The 21,192-nt window shown below is 33.9% G+C and overlaps 1 protein-coding gene across 2 annotated transcripts in view; it reads right to left on the bottom strand.

The window, feature by feature from the left end:
• Positions 1 to 21,192, bottom strand: part of LOC132748829 (glucosidase 2 subunit beta-like) — a 33,276-nt gene that overhangs the window by 724 nt on the left and 11,360 nt on the right. The window contains exons 6-16 of one of the 2 annotated variants that reach the window (XM_060738477.1): positions 19,760 to 19,823; positions 14,333 to 14,398; positions 14,056 to 14,140; positions 13,517 to 13,595; positions 11,294 to 11,437; positions 7,272 to 7,379; positions 6,467 to 6,517; positions 2,999 to 3,086; positions 2,324 to 2,393; positions 588 to 752; positions 107 to 206 (exon numbers count right to left, since the gene is read on the bottom strand). In XM_060738477.1, the coding sequence (XP_060594460.1) occupies positions 107 to 206; positions 588 to 752; positions 2,324 to 2,393; positions 2,999 to 3,086; positions 6,467 to 6,517; positions 7,272 to 7,379; positions 11,294 to 11,437; positions 13,517 to 13,595; positions 14,056 to 14,140; positions 14,333 to 14,398; positions 19,760 to 19,823 (1,020 nt within the window). The remainder of the gene's footprint in view (positions 1 to 106; positions 207 to 587; positions 753 to 2,323; positions 2,394 to 2,998; positions 3,087 to 6,466; positions 6,518 to 7,271; positions 7,380 to 11,293; positions 11,438 to 13,516; positions 13,596 to 14,055; positions 14,141 to 14,332; positions 14,399 to 19,759; positions 19,824 to 21,192) is intronic. The other variant, XM_060738478.1, reaches the window with a different exon arrangement.

Genomic DNA, 21,192 nt, shown 5'->3' on the forward strand with positions numbered 1-21,192 from the left:
TAAAGCTTTATATTAAGATATATCACTCCTTGACAAAGCATTTGTATTTACATGTATATTTAATATAACTTATCTGAAATTACCATTATTTTACAATCTATGTTACCTTTACTGATCTATTTGGACCATTCCAACATGACTGACCATTTTCATATTTTTGAGCTGAATATTTATCATCACCACTACCATCCCATTTTCCCCATGAACTGAAAATGGAGAAAAATAACTTATCATTTTCCTTTATGAATCCTGAAGCAGAGAAGTAAAAGCCATAACTTCCAACAGTAAATACTAAATTTGACCGTATATTATCAGAAATTATTGTCAGTAATTGCTTGTACAAGACAACCAATCAAACAAAACATTATGTAAAACAAACATCATGTGTAAGTTGTGATATAGACAGCATTATTGCATAAAGATTTTAGAAGATATCGCATGAGTCGGGTCAGTAGACTAGGTTATTCACCTAATCATCATATTATAATTGTAAACTATTTAATCTTTTATACTGTAATATAGTCAATATCCATGTGATTTTAACACTGAAAGTCAAGACATGATTAGGCAAATACAGAATTTAATACCCTAGAGAAGTTTCACTTCCTCCGTTCTTTGGTCGCTGTGAAGCTCTATCAAAGGCACATAGTTTATATGTATATTCCCGATCAGTATACTCGTAACAGTTGCCCTTTAATGCACTATATTCCTCATTAGGACCATAGTCTGTCCCTAAATATGACTGTAAATCTCTAAAATAAACAAATGTGCAAAATGTTTCATAAAAATTAATAATAATAATTTCAAATGAATTTATTTCAATTAATTCAACTCATAGAATGATTCTTCGCAAAATTTAAACAAAGCAATATTATTTGAAACTGTAAAAAGATTTATCAGACTTTCCTTTAATTATTGTCATTTGTTTTAATAACAAGAACTGTCGGAGGACAGTATTGGCTCGACTATTCAAAATGTTGTCACAAGGGTGTTTTATTGAGTATAATAATGCTAGTTACCAATGAACACATAAAATTGACTGAAAAGGTACACAGTTATAAAGATGTTTTATCAAGTAAATCACTGCTTTATTATTATGAATGCATAAAAATGTCCCATAAAAGGCACAAGCTCTTCAGTATTTATGGAGATAACAGTTTACAAGCAAAATTTTACTATGAACTTCTAAGTTGAAAAAGGGGAGAAAAATCAGCCTAAATGCAAGATAGAATTATGGATCTTGGTCAGTGACCTACAATTATGATTCTAAATGCATATGTGAAGTTTTAAATAAATATCTTTAATAGTTATTGAGATATGTAATACTTGCATGCAAACATTAACCAATAGACTAAGTAGAAAAGGGGAGATGAATCAGCCTAAATGGGAGTAGAGTTATGGAACTTGGTCAGTGACATACAATTATGACTCTCCAATTATGACCCTAAGCACATGATTGTGTAAAGTTTCAAGTCAATATCTTTGAAGAACTTTAACCTTTAACCAAAATTTCTTAGAGTTTCAAAGGGGCCAATAATTCTGCAAATATTGCAGTCAGAGTTATGCAATTTTGCAAACTGATGTACATTGTTACTATAAAAAAGTATTGTAAATTTCAATTGAATATCTCAAGCAATAATTGAGATATTTAACTTTACAAAAAAAAACTTTAACCAAAATTTCTAAGTTATAAAGGGGCATAATTCTGTAAATATTATAGGCAGAGTTATTCAACGTGTCAATATGATGTACACTGTTACTATAAATAAGTATTGTAAGTTTCAATAGAATACCTCAAGCAATAATTGAGATATTTGAACTTACAAAAACTTTAACCAAAATTTCTAAGTTAAAAAGGGGCATAATTCTGTAAATATTGTAGGCAGAGTTATCCAACTTGTCAATCTGATGTACATTGTTACTATAAATAAGTATTGTAAGTTTCAATTGAATATCCCAAGCAATAATTGAGATATTTGAATTTACAAAAAACTTTAACCAAAATTTCTAAGTTAAAAAGGGGCATAATTCTGTCAATATTGTAGGCAGAGTTATCCAACTTGTCAATCTGATGTATATTGTTACTATAAATAAGTATTGTAAGTTTCAATTGAATATCTCAAGCAATAATTGAGATATTTGAATTTACAAAAAACTTTAACCAACGCAGACGCCGACACGGACGCTGACGCCGACGCCGACGCCGGGGCGACTACAATAGCTCTCATATTCTTCGAATAGTCGAGCTAAAAATTTGAAAAGTCTAGTAACAGGAAAAATAGCTTTTCCAAATAAAAAAAATCACAAGATATGCAACTCCTACCTTATTTTATTTTCAGCTTCTCTCAATTTAGCATCAGCATCATTAAATTGTTGTCTTGCCTCATCAGCAGCTGTACAATAATACAAATATCAGCTGTTTATAATTCATCATAACTTTCATATTACTACTTACTTACTTTCTTATAAATTTATCTGAACAAAACAGATAATTTCAGTTAAGCAATTAAGGAATAATGTTGGTCTAAGTGGTGTTTCAGAGCGGCTATTTAACACTAGAAGAAGATTGAACAACCCACTGACTGACGCAACAAAGCTATGCCAGTACATGTATATCCCCAAAAGTGTGGTTTCATTTTAAGCGCAATAAATGTCTGTACACCTCCAGTATTGTTTCTGTTTACATCCATGCTAGATAAACATATCTTTACCTCACCCCTATTTAATTTGAGGCAAGCCATAAGCTTTTAAATGACATCATTCTGGGCATTTTTTATGAATGGGTTGCATGTTAAGTATGATGTCACTCCCTTGTTTAGAAGACTTAAAACATTTAAAATACATTATATAATTTGAAAGAGATAAAAACAAAACTCAGTAAAATCTTATTTTAGGGAAGAAATCAACAGGAATGAAATATCAATAAAAATATCAATTAGTTTATTTGCATATTCTAAATATATTTTGATTTTTATCATGTTAGAAAACTGTATATAACCTGCTATAAGAGCTTTGGTAGCATCATCATAGTCGGGCATTTTATCTTCATCTTGTTGATCTGTAGTCTCACTTGTTTTATTCTCTTCCTACAATAACAATATCATATTTATTATTACACTATGTTACACCTTGAACCTTTTAACATAGATACACTTGAAGTATGGATCAAACTTGTGACAACCATGCCAACAGTGTACATGCCATTAATATCAAATAAACTCCATAATGCTAAACTCAAACACTAACCATACAAACCATTAAAACTAAATTGAGCTAGTTTGTAAACAATGTTCCAACCTGTATAATTCACACGAAATCTTTGGTTTAAACAATATTTATTTCTTCTTGCAAATTTAAAAACACTATTACAATATATAAATTACAACCAGGATTAAATAAAAAGCTTAAAGCTTATATGAAACTCTCCTGGTGATTTTTGTGGAATGTGTTTGATACTTTTCTGAGGAAGATGTTTATCTTGTGTGTATTTCACAACAACACCTCCAACAACAATGTCAAAATCATTTGTTCCTTAAAAATTTCTTACTGTAGAATGACTGATATTGTAGTATTATTCTCAATTTAATTCTACTTTAGCTTTATAAGTCATCTTATCAATACATATTGAAATAAAATGAAAACTGAATTAAAATTAAAATTAAAACAAGAGGGCCATGATGGCCCTAGATCGCTCACCTGACTTATCAAACTCATCCAAACAATTACCTAGACAAGCATTCTGACCAAGTCTCATGACAGGTGAGTCAAAAATGTGACCACTACAGTGTTAACAAGGATTATCCATATTTGAGCAGTGCGACCTAGTTTTTTACCCAGGTGACACATATTCAAACTTGACCTAGAAATCATCAAAACAAACTTTCAGACCAATTTCCAGGATACTTGGATCAAAACAGTAGCAACTAGAGTGTTAACAAGATTTTTCTATTTTTAGCTCCGGTGACCTAGTGCCACATGCGATTTCGAACTCATCCAAGCAATTACCTAGACAAGCATCCTGACCAAGTTTGATGATAATTGAGTCGAAAATGTGACCACTAGAATGTTAACAAGGTTTTTCTATATTTGGGCGGTGTGACCTAGTTTTTCATCCAAGATGAACCATGTTCGAACTTGACTTAGAAATCATCAAAACAAACTTTCAGACCAATTAACAGAATATTTGGATCACAACAGTAGCCACTAGAGTGTTAACAAGATTTTTCTATTTTTAGCTCCGGTGACCTACTTTTTCATCTGAGATGACCCATGTTCAATTTATTCCCAGCAATGACCTAGACAAGTTTCCTGACGAAGTTTGATAACAATTGAGTCAAAATTGTGACCACTAGAGTGTTAACAAGGTTTTTCTATTTTTAGCTCCTGAGACCTAGTTTTTTATCGAGATGACCCATGTTCGAACTCATCTGAGCAATCACCAAGACAAGCATCTTGATCAAGTTTGATGATGATTGATGCAAAAATGTGACCGCTAGAGTGTTAACAAGGTTTTTCTATTTTTAGCTCGGGTGACCTACTTTTTCATCCGAGATGACCCATGTTCGAACTCATCCGAGCTATCACCTAGACAAGCATCCTGACCAACTTTGATGATGATTGAGGCAAAATTGTGACCTCTAGAGTGTTAACATGGTTTTCTATTTTTAGCTCCTGTGACCTAGTTTTTCATCCGAGATGACCCATGTTCGAACTCATCCGAGCTTTCACCTAGACAAGCATCTTGACCAAGTTTGATGAGTGTTAACAAGGTTTTTCTATTTTTAGCTCCGGTGACCTACTTTTTCATCAGAGATGACACATGTTCGAACTCATCCGAGCTATCACCTAGACAAGCATCTTGACCAAGTTTGATGATGATTGATGCAAAAATGTGACCGCTAGAGTGTTAACAAGGTTTTTCTATTTTTAGCTCCTGTGACCTACTTTTTCATCCGAGATGACCCATGTTCGGAATCATCTGAGCTATCAACTAGAGAAGCATCCTGACCAAGTTTGATGATGATTGGGTCAAAAATGTGACCACTAGAGTGTTCACAAGGTTTTTCTATTTTTAGCTCCTGTGACCTAGTTTTTCATCAGAGATGACCCATGTTCGAACTCATCCAAGCAATTGACTAAACAAGCATCCTGACAATGTTTGATGATGATTGGTTCAAAAATGTGACCGCTAGAGTGTTCACAAGCAATTGTGGACGTACGAGGGACGACGGACATTCACCGATCCTAATAGCTCACCCTGAGCAAGCTCAGGTGAGCTAAAAATGGAATATTACTAGTTTGAAATAATGAACTGATAAACTTTGAATCAAATAGACATTAAAACATTTAAGTCTCTCTTATATATGACTAAAAACCTTCCAGTCTATTTCTTATTGATATGTCCCTTGGCACATTACTGTGCAAGGCATAAACTTGAGGAATGAAGATCAAGGCTCTTTTTTCTAAGGCTAGCCTGATAAATTTTGTAATATCAGACACTAGCATGGTATTCTCTATAACTAAGTATGCATGTATTATGAAATCAGAAGTAATGCAAATATTCAGTCACACTGACAATGATAAGATTATAAAGCATCTTTCTAGCTATACTCTTCATAGTAACCCCCCATGTCATCTACTGTGCTTTATTATGGGCACAATGGTATAATTACCATACCAAAATGAGCTAGCTTGCTTACAAGGCTGCATTATAACTTCACACACCAAGTATACAGTGGACAGCTGATGCTATCAAGATAATGACTAAATATATTGCACATTCTTAAAATACAAATCACTCTGTTTTATACATATATAATTTATTGAATATGACAACCCACTTACCACAATTATTATTCAGAAATCTTTGATACTTTCATGACATTATATATTCATGCAAAATATAATCTCTTATTTACATAATTTAAGAGGAAAAATTTTCATAGTTTATATTTTCTTTTTTTTTCCTTTTTTTTTTTTGAGTCGTTTTTTTGTTGTTGTTTGTTTGGGTATTACGTCACACCAACACAAGATGAGTCATATGGCAACTTTCCAGCTTTACTGGTGGAGGAAGACCTCAGGTTTCCTTCTATACATTTCATCAGGCACAAACGGGCACTGGAGAAGAACCACAGATGTTCCATAAGCAAGCTGGATAGCTCCGTCACATGAAAGAATCCAAAGTCTCTGTCGGGATTCAAACCCACAGCAGTGAGGGGCAACTGAATTGAAGTCAATAACCTTAACCACAAGGCAACAGACACCCAATATCACATAGCATGATATTATGTTAGCTAACATGTAATCATGAAAAAGTAACTACAACAGAATGAAAACATCATGCATATATGCTGGATATTTAAGTAGGACTTCAATACCAAATAGAGATAATTTCAAACACCACTGGTAGAATACATGTGTCAAGTTTCAGAACTACATTTATTTGTCACCAGTAATGATATACTACCTTTTCAATGAGGTGAGGCTGACCTGATGGAGCAGTACCTAACCCTGGTTTCTAAAACAATTTGACAAAGTCACAGCAATAAGTAAATAAAAACTAATAAATAACAATAGCACTGCATGCGGTGTTAACACTTGTCTGTTAAGGGCAACAACTATCAATAACCTATTTTAGATATTCAAATTTAAAAAGGAACATAACTTCTAAAATTATTGCAGGAAAAGGGCCCTTGTCTAACAATTGGACCTTGTATTCCAAGCTTCATGTTGATATTATTCATAGTTTTCAAATCCTTCTAATAAAAAAGCAAATTTTTCCCTAGAAATTACAGAGCTCAATTTTTCATTGCTTGATAGTCAATCAAGAACCTGTACAATGTTTGAACAAACAAACAGGAAGATTAAGCTCAAAATGCATGACATAGTTTCAAGTTTAGTTTCAAGTCAATGCCTTCATTGACTTTGCATGCAAAACTTTAACCAGGAATTTCCTAAGATCAAAAAGGGTCAAAATTAATTCATCAGAGTTATGGGCCTTGGACTGTTATCTCGAATAATAATTTCAGACACATATTAAAGATGCATGCTTCAAAATGAGCCAAAATAGAATGCCATTGACTAGGATAGCCCCACTATTCTTTTAATAGTCAAGCTAAAACAAATGTTTCAAAACATCTTTAATTACCTTGGATTTTAAAGATTTAAAATGCATTCAGTATTTGGAACTATTGTTGTTGTTTTGTTAATCAAGGAAAACAGTGTTAGTAAACACTTGACATGGAAATTTACTAACTAAAGCCTACACTTACAATTTCCTCATCATTGTATTCATCATCGTCATCATCATCATCGTCGTCATCATCATCCTCATCATCACTATCATTGTCTTGTGGAGTTGGTGTTTCGGGTAATCCAGTCTGAAAGAAAATATTTATGTGTATCTGAAAAATGAACATTGGTGAATTTCTTCTAACTAAAATACTAAAAATAAATCAATGCTATAAACCTAAAACTTAAGTATTACATATCAGCTTTGTCCTTTGTACACATGATTGAATAACAATATCTGTTACACCAATGAATGTTCCCCGCTATCAATGTAACAGAGGTAAATATATTGCTCTTATATGAGGAAAAGAACAACAAATTATTTCAAGCTGCAGTAGACTTGAACTTGACCTATGTTACCTGAAACCCCACTAAAGGGTACAGGTGAATCGGAAGTATAAATACTCATACAAAAGACATCTAAGAAATTGCCATACAATGCCCTTAAAATGTGTTTAATTAGTTGTTAACCACTTTCCTACTTTAATTTCATTGGAAATTTACAAAGATCTGAAGAAACTAGAGCTGCCACTGTCATGGCCTGAATACCCCCACATACCACTTTGTCAGAATCAACAGTGGTCAATTAAAGCTCAAGGACAACCTCCCTGCCAAGTCTAAGGGTAGTAAGCCAGTGCATTGCATAATTATGTATTCAACATGTTTTTGTGGCAAACAAAGTGACCTTCCTTTGACCTCAAAACTGAAACTGCCACTGCATGACTTGAATACCCCCATTCATGCAGCTTTGTCTGGGGGTTTTTATGATGAATATATGAGAACATAATTATATGCTTCAAATGTGAAAATGTCAAAATCAATAACACTTTAGACAGGCAATCTAAAGCATTTGAGCGGATAAACTTATTGTAGTAAAAGCCCCTGTGACCTTGACCTTTGACACAGTCACCTAAAAATCAATAGGGGTCATCTACTAGTCATAACCAACCACAATACCAAATATGAAGACTACTGACCAAAGCATTGTTAAGCAATTGAGCAGACAAGCTCTTTGACCAAAGGACCTCAAAATCAATAAGGGTCATCTACTCATTATGACTTACCTCCATGCCAAATATGAAGATAGTGAAAGGTATCTTAAGTTATTGAGCGGACAAGCTTTACATAGTCAAGGCCCCTGTGATCTTAACCTTTGACCAAGTGACCTCAAACTCAATAGGGGTCATCTACTTATCATGACTTACCTCCATGCCAACTATGAAGACTGTGGGTGAAAGGTATCTTAAGTTATTGGGCGGACAAGCTTTACATAGTCAAGGCCCCTGTAACCTTAATCTTTGACTCAGTGACCTCAAACTCAATAGGGGTCATCTACTCATCCTGACTAACCTCTAAGCCAAATATGAAGACTGTGGGTCAAAGGAATCTTAAGTTATTGGGCAGACAAGCTTTTTTCAGTCCAGGCCCCTGTGACCTTGACCTTTGACCAAATGACCTCAAAATCAATAGGGGTCATCTACTTATCATGACTAACCTCCATGCCAAATATGAAGGCAGTGAGTCAAAGGAATCTAAAGTTATTGGGCAGAAAGGCTTTTTTTCAATCAAGACCCCTGTGACCTTGACCTTTGGCCCAGTGACCTCAAAATCAATAGGAGTCATCTACTCATTGTGATTAATCTCTATGCCAAATCTGAAGACTGTGGGTCAAAGGAATCTTAAGTTATTGGGCGGACAAGCTTTTTTCAATCAAGGCCCCTGTGACCTTGACCTTTGACCCAGTGATCTCAAAATCAATAGGGGTCATCTACTCATCATGACTAACCTCCATGCCAAATATGAAGACTGTGGGTCAAAGGAATCTTAAGTTATTGGGCGGACAAGCTTTTTTCAGTCAAGGCCCCTGTGACCTTGACCTTTGACCCAGTGACCTCAAAATCAATAGGGGTCATCTACTCATCATGACTAACCTCCATGCCAAATATGAAGACTGTGGGTCAAAGGAATCTTAAGTTATTGGGCGGACAAGCTTTTTTTAGTCAAGGCCCCTGTGACCTTGACCTTTGACCCAGTGACCTCAAAATCAATAGGGGTCATCTACTCATCATGACTAACCTCCATGCCAAATATGAAGACTGTGGGTCAAAGGAATCTTAAGTTATTGGGCGGACAAGGAAAAACCGACGGACGGCCAGACGCCCGGACGGACAAGCTGATTCCAGTATACCCCCCTTACAACTTCGTTGTGCGGGGGTATAAAAATAAGGAAGACAATATAAATCATGGAAATGAAGAAGTTTACAAAAAGGAAACACATCTAAACTGAACATAATAATCCAATATAATCAAAATATTTACAATCATAGGTAAACAAAGACAAGAGGGCCAAGATGGCCCTAGATCGCTCACCTGACCCGTCAAACTCATCCGAACAATTACCTAGACTAGCGTTCTGACCAAGTTTCATGACAGGTGTGTCAAAAATGTGACCACTAGTGTTAACAAGGATTATCCATATTTGAGCAGTGTGACCTAGTTTTTGACCCCAGGTGACCCATATTCGAGCTTGACATTCGAGCAATTACCTAGACAAGCATCCTGACCAAGTTTGATGATAATTGAGTCAAAAATGTGACACTAGAGTGTTCACAAGGTTTTTCTATTTTTAGCTCCTGTGACCTAGTTTTCCATCCAAGATAAATCATGTTCAAACTTATCCAAGCATCGACTAGACAAGCATTCTGACAAAGTTTGATGATGATTGGGTCAAAAATGTGACCACTAGAGTGTTCACAAGGTTTTTCTATTTTTAGCTCCTTTGACCTAGTTTTCCATCCGAAATGACCCAGTTTCGAACTCATCCGAGCAATTGACTAAACAAGCATCCTGACAAAGTTTGATGATGATTGAGTCATAAGTGTGACCACTAGTGTGTTCACAAGCAATTGTGGACGTACGACGGACGACGGACATTCACTGATCCTAATAGCTCACCCTGAGCAAGCTCAGGTGAGCTAAAAAAGAGATATAAATAACAAGAAAGGAGATATAAATAACAAGAGCTACAAGAAACTACTGTATCAAAATTTTTATATAATGAGTTTTTTAACATGCAAGAAAAAATTGCTGTATTGCTGTCATTCTACAAAACAAGAAATTAAAATCTTTACATCCATAGAGTACATCACAGCTTTGAAGCTATCACATGATCTATGTTTTATATATCCTGTTTTACATTTAATTTTAACAAATCTCGGAAGAAAATCAATATATAAATCTATACAACATAAATGTAAAGTTAATATAAAGAACGAATAAGTTATGAGGACAAAAAGACACAACACAATATAAGATGTACCCGCTGAGCATACAACTGTCGCTGTCGTTCAATAGCCGGGTTTTTATGTCGAGGAAATCCTCGTCGCAATGGTGGTGGTAACACCTCAGATTGTACAAATAAACAGCTATTATTTTATTTATATATTTGTGTACAAGATGGCATCTACTGTTATATATTATATACCATTCAATATCAGGTCAGCAAACTTATTCCTGATAATTACTGATTGATAAGTAATACTCTCTAGTTATTTGTGAATATATTCTGTTGGTATATCTAAACTTTATTTTTTATTAAGATCCTATATTTTAAAACAACAGACAAACAAAATATTGGTATAATATTATAAATTGAAATCTTTTAATTTTGCTGGCAATTTCAGACAAATGGCAGAGACAGATTACTTAAAGTCCATGGCCAGTGACCTAATATTTCGACAAAGACAACATGTATATTAAAAAGTGATAATCTTTCAGGTCGTTCTGATAGAACTGCATGCACAACCTTAACCAGAAAATTTTTAAGAACAAAATATCAGTAAAAGTTCATGCTCCAGTTATTTGTGTTAGTCCTTGACCTTCCATTATGACTTCAAAGGCATATATTAAGATTGAAGTCCAACATAAGTGTGGATTCTGGGTGAATTAGGTAACTTTTTTTTTCTTTAAATACTGAGCTAAACTTAATGATTAAAAGATATACCTCTGGAGCTTCTGTAGCAACTTCCTGGTTGTCTCCCTTTGCTGGCTCTTCACTACCAGGAGATTTATAGATAGATTTGATATTAGGCCAAACTTTTAATACAAAGTGATCTAGGTCCACTTCTTCCTCACCTTCTAGGTGTTCCTAACATGAATAATATATCTAATTTTATGACTTGTCAACCTAAGTAATCTTACAAGAGGGCCATGATGGCCCTGAGTCGCTCACCAGAAACAACTGCTTTTCAGTGTTGGAATGTCAATATATTCTAATATTAAATTTGAGCATAGAATATGTTTAAAACATAATTTGAAGAAATGCCATGACATGGGGCATTTAAGCTTTAGCTTGAACGAGGCTAATCAAATTAATATGAGCAAACTTGATAAAAGACTACCTAAGAATGCTACAAAGTTTGGTGATCATCCATCAATTATTTCAGTAGGAAATGATGTTCGAAGGTTTTTTCTATTTTAGCTTTAGTGGCCCCTAAAAGGGGCTAATCAAATTAATATAAGCAAACTTGATAAAAGAGTACCCAAGAATGCTACAGACAAAGTTTGGTGATCATCCATCAATTGGTTCTGAAGAAGATGTTTAAAGGTTTTTCTATTTTTAGCTTTAGTGGCCCATAAAAGGGGCCAATCAAATTAATGAGAGCAAATTTGATAAAAGATTACCCAAAAATGCTACAGACAAAGTTTGGTGATCATCCATTTATTAGTTCTGTAGGAGAAGATGTTTAAATGTATTTCTATTTTTAATTTTAGCAGCCCCTAAAAGGGGCCAATCAAATTAACATGAGCAAACTTGATAAAAGACTACCCAAGGATGCTACAGACAAAGTTTGGTGATCAACCATCAATTAGTTCTGTAGCAATAGACATTTAAACGTATATCTATTTTTAATTTTAGCGGCCCCTATAAGGGGCCAATCAAAATAATATGATCAAACTTGATAAAAGACTACCCAACAATGCTACAGACAAAGTTTGGTGATCATCCATCCATTAGTTCTGTAGATATAGACATTTAAAGGTATTTCTATTTTAAGCTTTTGCGGCCCCTAAAAGGGGCCAATCAAAATAATATTAGCAAACTTGATAAAGAACTACCTAAGAATGCTACAGACAAAGTTTGATGATCATCCATCAATTTGTTCTCTAGAAAAAGACATTAAACGGTATTTCTATTTCTAACTTTAGTGGCCCCTAAAAGAAGCCAATCAAATTAATATGAGCAAACTTGATAAAACACTACAAGAGAATGCTACCGACAAAGTTTGGTGATCATCCATCAATTAGTTCTGTAGGAGAAGATGTTTAAAGGTTTTTCTATTTTTAGCCCTAGAGACCCCTAAAAGGGGCCAATCAAAATAATATTTGCAAACTTGTTAAAAGACTACCCAAGAATGCTACAGACAAAGTTTTGTGATCATCCATCAATTAGTTCTCTAGAAATAGACATTTAACAGTATTTTTATTTTTAGCTTTAGCAGCCCCTAAAAGGGGCCAATCAAATGAGCAAACTTGATAAAGGACTTCCAAAGAATGCTACAGACAAAGTTTGGTGATCATCCATCCATTAGTTCTGTAGAAGATGTTTAATGGTTTTTCTATTTTTAGCCCTAGAGACCCCTAAAAGGGGCCAATCAAATTAATATGAGCAAACTTGATAAAAGACTACCCAAGAATGCTACAGACAAAGTTTGGTGATTATCCATCCATTAGTTCTGTAGATAAAGATGTTTAAAGGTTTTTTCTATTTTTAGCACTGCTGACCCCTAAAAGGGGCCAATTGGAATGACATGAGCAAATTCAAGTGTGACTGTCACAAGGATGCTACAGACCAAATTTGAAGTAAATCTGCTTAGTAGTTTCAGAGAAGAAGACGATTGTTGACGCATGACGACGGACGCCGCAGCATCCCCCTTTGATACTAATAGCTCACCCCGAGCCTTCGGCTCTGGTGAGCTAATAAGACAACGGAGAAAACTTGAGTCAGCAATGCATACACTTCTTATTCACTTTTTTTTTCAATTCAAATCATGTTGCATACCATTTCACAATTTTGACATAATAGTTTAAAACACAAAATATCAAGCAATTATAGATTTTGAATTCTGGCATACTATGGCAGGGCAGAAAATACATATCTTAGCAAACATAATGTATAAGTATTGAGTTATCTGTTTATAATTCAACAAAAACATAAGTATTTTACCTTAGCTTCATCATCACTCACTTCACCATTAGAATCCACATCAAACATTGACAGACCTTTTATCTCAGATAGAGATATCCTAAAAAAAAACAGTTTCCTCTGTGTATTTCATGACTTCAAAGAGCAATTTTATCAAACAGTAATAATAAATGCAACCATATTCTTAATTCTGCAATCTCAAGTCATAAAACTGGTACAAATTAACAAATAGACCATGTATGGCACAGTCGATATTAACATTAAAGTGTATAAAGCTATAATTTTATAACAATAATTATTGTTTCAATTTCAAAAACCAATGCTTCCAAAATGTATGTATGAAAGAAAATTGAAGTATATTTCCTTAAAAAGAATGGAACAGGCATGAACTCATTGCCAACATTTAAAACCATTCTGTTAAATAACAGACATGCTATGTTACAACTTTTACGAAAAAAGATCATAGGATTGTGGAAAATATACAATTTTACTGTTGATTATAACTCGTCATTTTATAATGTGCCTATATAACAACAGCTGGAGATATAATATGTCTTTACTTGTTGTCGTTATTAGCATCCAACTCAGCAAAAGCAATCTCTGCTCTCAACTTCTCTTTCTCTGCATTTCTTCTCTCTAGCTCCTCTGTAAAAATATTCAAACATCTATCTCAATAAATCAAATATTTCATGTGACTGCCTCTCAGAATATATTGAATATATATTCTAAAATTGACATATAGATAAGCAATGTAAGATATAGTTTTATTTTTAATCACAGCAGTGAAATGTTCTAAAGGTTTATGAGAGGTAACTATGGTAGAAAGAGGATTCCTACCATTCCAGGCAGCTTCATGTTTGTCCTTTGCTTCCTTCTCTGGTGCCTCAGCATCATTCTTCTTTGCTGAAAATAAAACTGTACTTTATAATACATGTTACATTGCCATTACTTTATTGTCATAACTTATCACTTACTATTGTATACATAAATGTATACACTAGTGTATAGTGTATACACAAATGCTGAAGCACAGTTTACTATGATTAAGAACAACTTGTACTCACCACAGAAAGTAAAGAGTTAAGCTTAAGCATCCTTACCATTAACCTTAACATTCATTACATACATCTACATAATCTTGAACAAGCATGCCAATTAGTCACAAAATAAATCATCACAAATGCTCAGCCTCATTCCAGTCAATATTTACATTATAATCCAACAATTCATGATGACTAAATGATCTATATTTACATTTTTTGATATCTGACCTTGGTAAAAAGGACCTTAATTATGTCTTTTTTGGTTTTTTTTATTTATTGTACATTATTTATATATACTGCACTTTCAATCCCTCCATAAATGTAGAAGATATTCTCAAAGTCTCCAGACAAAAATGGATGCCATCCGCCAGGAAAGATCCCATTTATTATAGTTATTTTTAAAAGTACATAATTTATAAAAAAAATCTTGAGCACAAATATAGGTGTTTTTTTTTTACATATAATAAAATACCAACACTTATGAATGGACAATGCTAATAATGTATAAAACATGAGCTGTCCATTGGACAGCATGCTGGGGTATGTGCTTGATAGTAAAACAAAAGCCTGAATAATGTAGAATTTTCTAAATTCAAAAAGAGTCATAATTCTGTCAAAATCCATTTAAGAGTTATAGACCTTGGAATGTGACCTCTACTTATGCTCTTAAATTGAGTGAAGTTTCTGCCCCTTACCTTCAGTTGTTTTAGAGATACCAATTTGCATGCAAAAACTGAACCGAAGTTTGGTGCCAGTACCGATGCCCCCATACAATAGCCCTCCCTATAAAAGCTAAAAACAACTCTAACACCAGCATATGTTGGTGGAGGTGAACCTTATATGTTCCTTGGTGTTTAATTTAGGCATGACCAATCCTTGACATCCCAATTCATTTGAGCTAATGTTTTGTGCACATAACTAACACTTTTAAATGTAATTTTAACAAGAGGGCCATGATGTCCCTGAGGTCGCTCACCTGTATTTAGGCCCCCGGAGCGGGGCTAATTTAAACCCCAGGGCTTTTATTTTAACAAACTTGGAAGACACTCATTAGAAGATGTTTCATGATGTTAAGTTTTTACTACGCACATATAATGAAAAACAATGACCTCCCCCCCCTTTGGCAATTTTAACCCAAGGGCTTTATTTGAACAAACTTGGTAGACACCCACATAAAGATGTTTCCTACAATCTAACCTGTAGCTTATTGGTTTTTTTAAAAGAAGTTTTTTTTAAGTTTTTTACTATACACATATAGTTAAAAAACAATGACACCTCTGGGGCGGGGCAAGTTTTAGCCCCAGGGCTGTTATTTGAACAAACTTTGTAGACACTTATTAGAAAGATGTTTCATGCTTAATATCTAAACTCTAGCTATTTGGGTTTTTTCAAAGAAGATTTTTAAGTTTTTTTTTTTACACATATAAGGAAAATCAATGACCCCCAGGGCCGGGCCAATTTTGACCACCCAGGGCTTTTATTTGAACAAACTTTGTAGACACTCACTAGAAGATGTTTCATGATTAAAATCTAAACTCTAGCTATTTGGTGTTTTTTCAAAGAAAGATTTTTTTTAAGTTTTTGCTATACACATATAGGAAAAATCAATGACCCCCGGGGCGGGCCAATTTTGACCCCAGGGCTTTTATTTGAACAAAACTTTGTAGACACCCCATTAGCACATTTTTCATGCTAAAATATCATAGCTCTAGCTCTTTGGGTTCTTTAAAAAAAAAGATTTTTTAAGTTTTTACTATATGCATATAGGGAAAAATCAATGACCCCCTGGGGCGGGGCCAATTTTGACCCCAGGGCTTTTATTTGAACAAACTTGGTAGACACTTATTAGAAGATGTTTCATGCTAAATATCTTAGCTCTAGCTCTAGTGGTTCTTTAAAAAAAAGATTTTTTAAAGTTTTTTACTATATGCAATAGGGAAAATCAATCAACCCCCTGGGGTGGGGCCAAAATTTTGACCTAAGGGCTTTTAAATTTGAACAAACTTTGTAAGACATCCATTAGAACATGGGGGTTTCAATGCTTTAAATCTTTGGGTTGTTTAAAAGAAGAAATTTTTTAAAAGTTTTTACTATATGCATAGGGAAAATCAATGACCCCCCGGGGCGGGCCAATTTTGACCCTCCAGGGCTTTTTTTTTTGAGAGGAACAAACGGTAAGCCGGCTCACTTATTAGAAATTTTCATGCTAAATATCTTAGCTCTAGCTCTATGGGTTTCTTAAAAGGGAAGACTTTTTAAGTTTTTAACTAATAGCAATATTAAAGGGAAAAATCCAATGACCCCCTGGGGCCGGGGGCCAATTTTGACCCCAGGGCTTTTTTTTTTTGAGCAAAACTTGGTTTAACCTTTATTTAAGAAAGATTTTCATGATAAATAATTTTAAGGCGGTAGAAGCTCCTCCATGGGGTTCTTTAAAAGAAGATTTTTTTTAATTTTTAAACTACAATGCATATAAGGGAAAATCAATGACCCCCGGGGCGGGGCCAATTTTGAAACGCCCAAGGCTTTTATTTAGAACCAAACTTGGTAGAACCACTTAGACAGGCTTTGGTCAACCAGGGTCTTTATCAAAAATAAAGGGAGGATATACTAGGAATATTTTTGCAGGAAAATAATAAGGATTTTTTTGGAAACCATTTTGAGGAAAAAAAATAGGAAGTTGTTCACTTAAATTGTTTTAAAATTTAACAGTGAATGGCATTATTATAAATTAAAAATTATTCTTACTTTTACACAATCATGCTGTTTCTACAATAAAATTCTACCCGTAATAAGATTGAAGGACACCATTTAGCAGGGGCTGTCACCAGCACCTATCCGTACATAAAAAAATTGGGGGAAATTTTTAGGGAAAATTTTCAGAAAAATTTTTTAAGGGCTAAAATTAAGGGAAGAGGGGTAAAATTAATAGAAATTTATGGGCTAAAATTTGTTTAATTTTAAAAAAACTAAATAAACTCAACATATTTGTCAACAAAGTAACCTCACAAATAATTTTCTAATTTAAGTTAGAGCAAAAGGTGATACCATGTGGACTCCCACTGGTCAAACTATGGCCCCCCCCCCCCCCCCCCCCCCTGCATAAATGGTCTTAGTCCCAAATTAAATGTGCCCAAACCATAATTTTTTAAACTGGCTGAACATGTCCCAAAAAGAACATGTTTTACCTATGTTTTTCGGAATGTTATAAAAACCAAAGTGTCTAAAAGGAATTCTTATACAGTGAAATTCTTGCAACAAATGCCAGCTTGGGGGATATGACAGCAAATGAAAAATTTTTTGTACAAGTAGACAAAGGAAAAAAGGCATTTGCCTTAGTAGATCCTACAGTCCATTTGAATCACAATGGGGAAGTCATCTATAAACATCAAACACAAAGAATTTGCACATCAAAAAAGTTCATCACACTGACCAAATTCAATTTGTCAGTTTCTCCTAGAATCACATAATTGCAAAATGTGTGTTACAATGGTAACTGGAAATGAGCAGATCCTTATTTATTGAACCTGCCAAAAATTTTTAGTGTGATTAATTATGAAAGTCTCTGGCATTTTTTCCTAAATTGGGCAACCATTTGAATCCCAAAGAACAAGAATTGAAATGAAATTAAAAACTTTGTTGGCAAAATAACCAATTTTCCTTTCCTACAAAGACCATCGGAAAAAGGATAAATAATATGAGGGAAAGAAAATTGTTTTTCAAAAGGTCTGTAACGTTAAAAACCCATTCATACTTTACAATGTTGTTTCGATTCAATGCAGATTAAATAAAAGAGTTGTGAAGTAAAAACAAATTGTACATTAAGATTTTTGACAACGAAATTTAATACATGTTTTTTGATTTAGATTGTGTTACCAACAGCTTCATAATGATCACTTTTTTAAAATATGATATGATTAATAAATGGACCACTTCAGAAATTTGGATAAAATGAAAACATAAAATTCAAGATATCTGGAGTTTTGGCAAAAGAGTGTCAAAAATATTCCAGAATAAGTGGACTCTTATGGTTATGATTTTGAGTTTCAGGACCATAATATGGTAGTATTTTTGCTGTCAACATGATTATCAACAACTGCTTTGATTATGAAATAGCAATGTTACTGACATAGTCAAAGTAACTTTTAGTTAAAACGAAACCATTTCAATGTCATCAATTTTGAGTTGGCAAATCATGGCCAAATCATTTTTGATCATGTTCAAAACATGGTCGACTTAGTTATGTCCGTGATTACTTTGACAGGGTTACGAGTTATAAGTATGTTTATAACAAAAGATAAAAAATGAGGAATTTCAGTGAAAAAATAGGGCATCCCTAGGAATTCCCTTTGAATTTTCACTTTTTTAGGAATTTTAGCCAAACTGAAAAAATTAAGATTTTGTTAGGAATTTTAGGGACAGAGCGGACAGCCTGCATTAGCTTTGAACCACAGCATCAGCATCCCGACAGAAAGTTACAGCAATGCAAGACCATCATCTGAATGGTCACCTGAAATAAAGTTGACATACTGATGCACTGCTTTTCATGGTGACCATGCAGATTGCTATGTGGAGTACAGCAGCCTTGAGCATAATAATGTGATGCTGATGCAAGCATAGACATTATCATACCTGTAAAATAGAAAAGACCAAAAGCAGTACCAAAATTTAAATCTCTTTGAATTCCTCGGCAATATATTTTTTAAAAAATATAGGAAAAATATTCAAAATATAGGAGAATATAGGAAAAATAGGAGGCTTTTTAAAATATAGGATTCCGACCCAAAATATAGGAGTTTTATAGGAATATAGGAATTGGTTGACAGCCTGCACTTACTAGAAGATGTTTCATGCCAAATATCTAAGCTCTAGCTCTTTGGGTTTTTTAAAAGAAGATATTTAAAGTTTTTTCTTTCGGTTGCCATGGCAACCAGAGTTCTGCATGGAATTAAATTCTTTGAACAATTTTTAAAGGTGACCACCAAAGGAACATTCCTGTGAAGTTTGGATGAAATTGGCTTAGTGGTTTATGAGGAGATGTCATTTAAAGTAAAAGTTTACGGACGCCGGACGGACGGACGCCGGACGAAAAGCGATCACAAAAGCTCACCCTGTCACTTTGTGACAGGTGAGCTAATAAATGTTTAAATCTTAGATATGTTAAGTCAATAATATAGTTCATATTCATATTTAGCTATGAATTTTAATGTAATGTATATACCTTCAAACTCAGCCTTAACTGTTTCTAATTCCAACTTGCTCTTCTCTAACAATTCAAGGTCTGCCTATAAACAAAAAAATACATATACATACATTTCTATTCATTTCATGAGTTAATCATCTTGTTTACAAGTTTCTGCATTTTCATGTACCGGTAGGTTTTTAAGTGTTTAAGAATTTGACAACAGAAAAAGCATCTCTAACAAAATGTAATGCTACAGCCTCTCTCAAACACTACAAATATTCTTATAAATTTCACAAAATTTAAAAAAAATAACTTGAATGTCTTTGCCTCTAGCTATGATTATGTTGCAAGACACAACAATATGTATAAAACTTAAAGAAAAAAAACTTTCAATTGTGAAGAAGGCTAGAAGTTAGCTTCCTGGGGCTACCTTTGCATGAGGGATAACAAGAGTGTCAATGCCACAAAATACACCCGGCACAAATTCTCAGTCTGCGGCATGGCCGAGTGGTTAACGTGTTGGACTAGTAATCTAATGATCACTAGCTGCATTGGTTCAAACCCAATCAGGGGTAAGTTAACGTTTCCTTGAGCAAGAAACTTTACATTCATTGCTCAGTACTGGTTGGTTCCAGGAACAACTTCTAATGTGTGTCTATAAGCTTATAGCTTCTTACACAATCGAACTAAAATAAATTCTGTATAAACCAAATTCTCAGTCTCATGATTTAGAACATTTACATTATAATCCCTTAAAGGCCCATTATGCCCCAGAAATGTTTTTATTTTCATTTCTTAAAAGTTCTTTTATTTCTGGTGTACTTTTATAGTTTCTGAAAAGATACTCATTTGCCAATTACATCACCTTACTTTTTCTTCTTTCGCTTTTTGGGAGAAAGTCTAGATACAGTGATTTAGTATATTGTATGGAGGTCAAAATACTACTTTGTTTACACTTTGCTATGTTTATGACAAATAAATTCAAATTTACCACTACTTCTTCTGTAACAAGCATCTAAACACAATCTAAAGCCATTATTTAAATGTTGTAAAGGTCATGTTTTGCCCTTTCTAAAGAAGTAAAAAGTTGTTCGTTTCTAAGGCACAATGTTCATTCCCACATTTTCATTTTTGATTTTATCTGAACTTGGACCTCTGCATGTGACTCAGGGACCTTGTTGTATTGAAATTGCCCACATTTTCATATTTTTCTCTTACCATTGACATCTATGTTTGACCTATACATTAACAGCAATGACCTGAATTTGCATGCTACACTGCTGCAAAATGGTGAAAATTTGAGCCATGTTTTTTTTAACAATTAAATGCATGTAAAAGTTTTGCTTTACTTAAGTATTTTTATATGAGATCTGTGTCACCTTGACCTTTGAACTACAGACTTGGTTCATGTGTGCAGTTACCTTTCATGGTGGTGAACATTTGTATCAAGTAATACTAGAATCTGTCCA

The sequence above is a fragment of the Ruditapes philippinarum genome, unplaced genomic scaffold (assembly GCF_026571515.1).
Source record: "Ruditapes philippinarum isolate M1 unplaced genomic scaffold, ASM2657151v2 ctg832_1_1_1_1, whole genome shotgun sequence".
Lineage (NCBI taxonomy): Eukaryota > Metazoa > Mollusca > Bivalvia > Venerida > Veneridae > Ruditapes > Ruditapes philippinarum.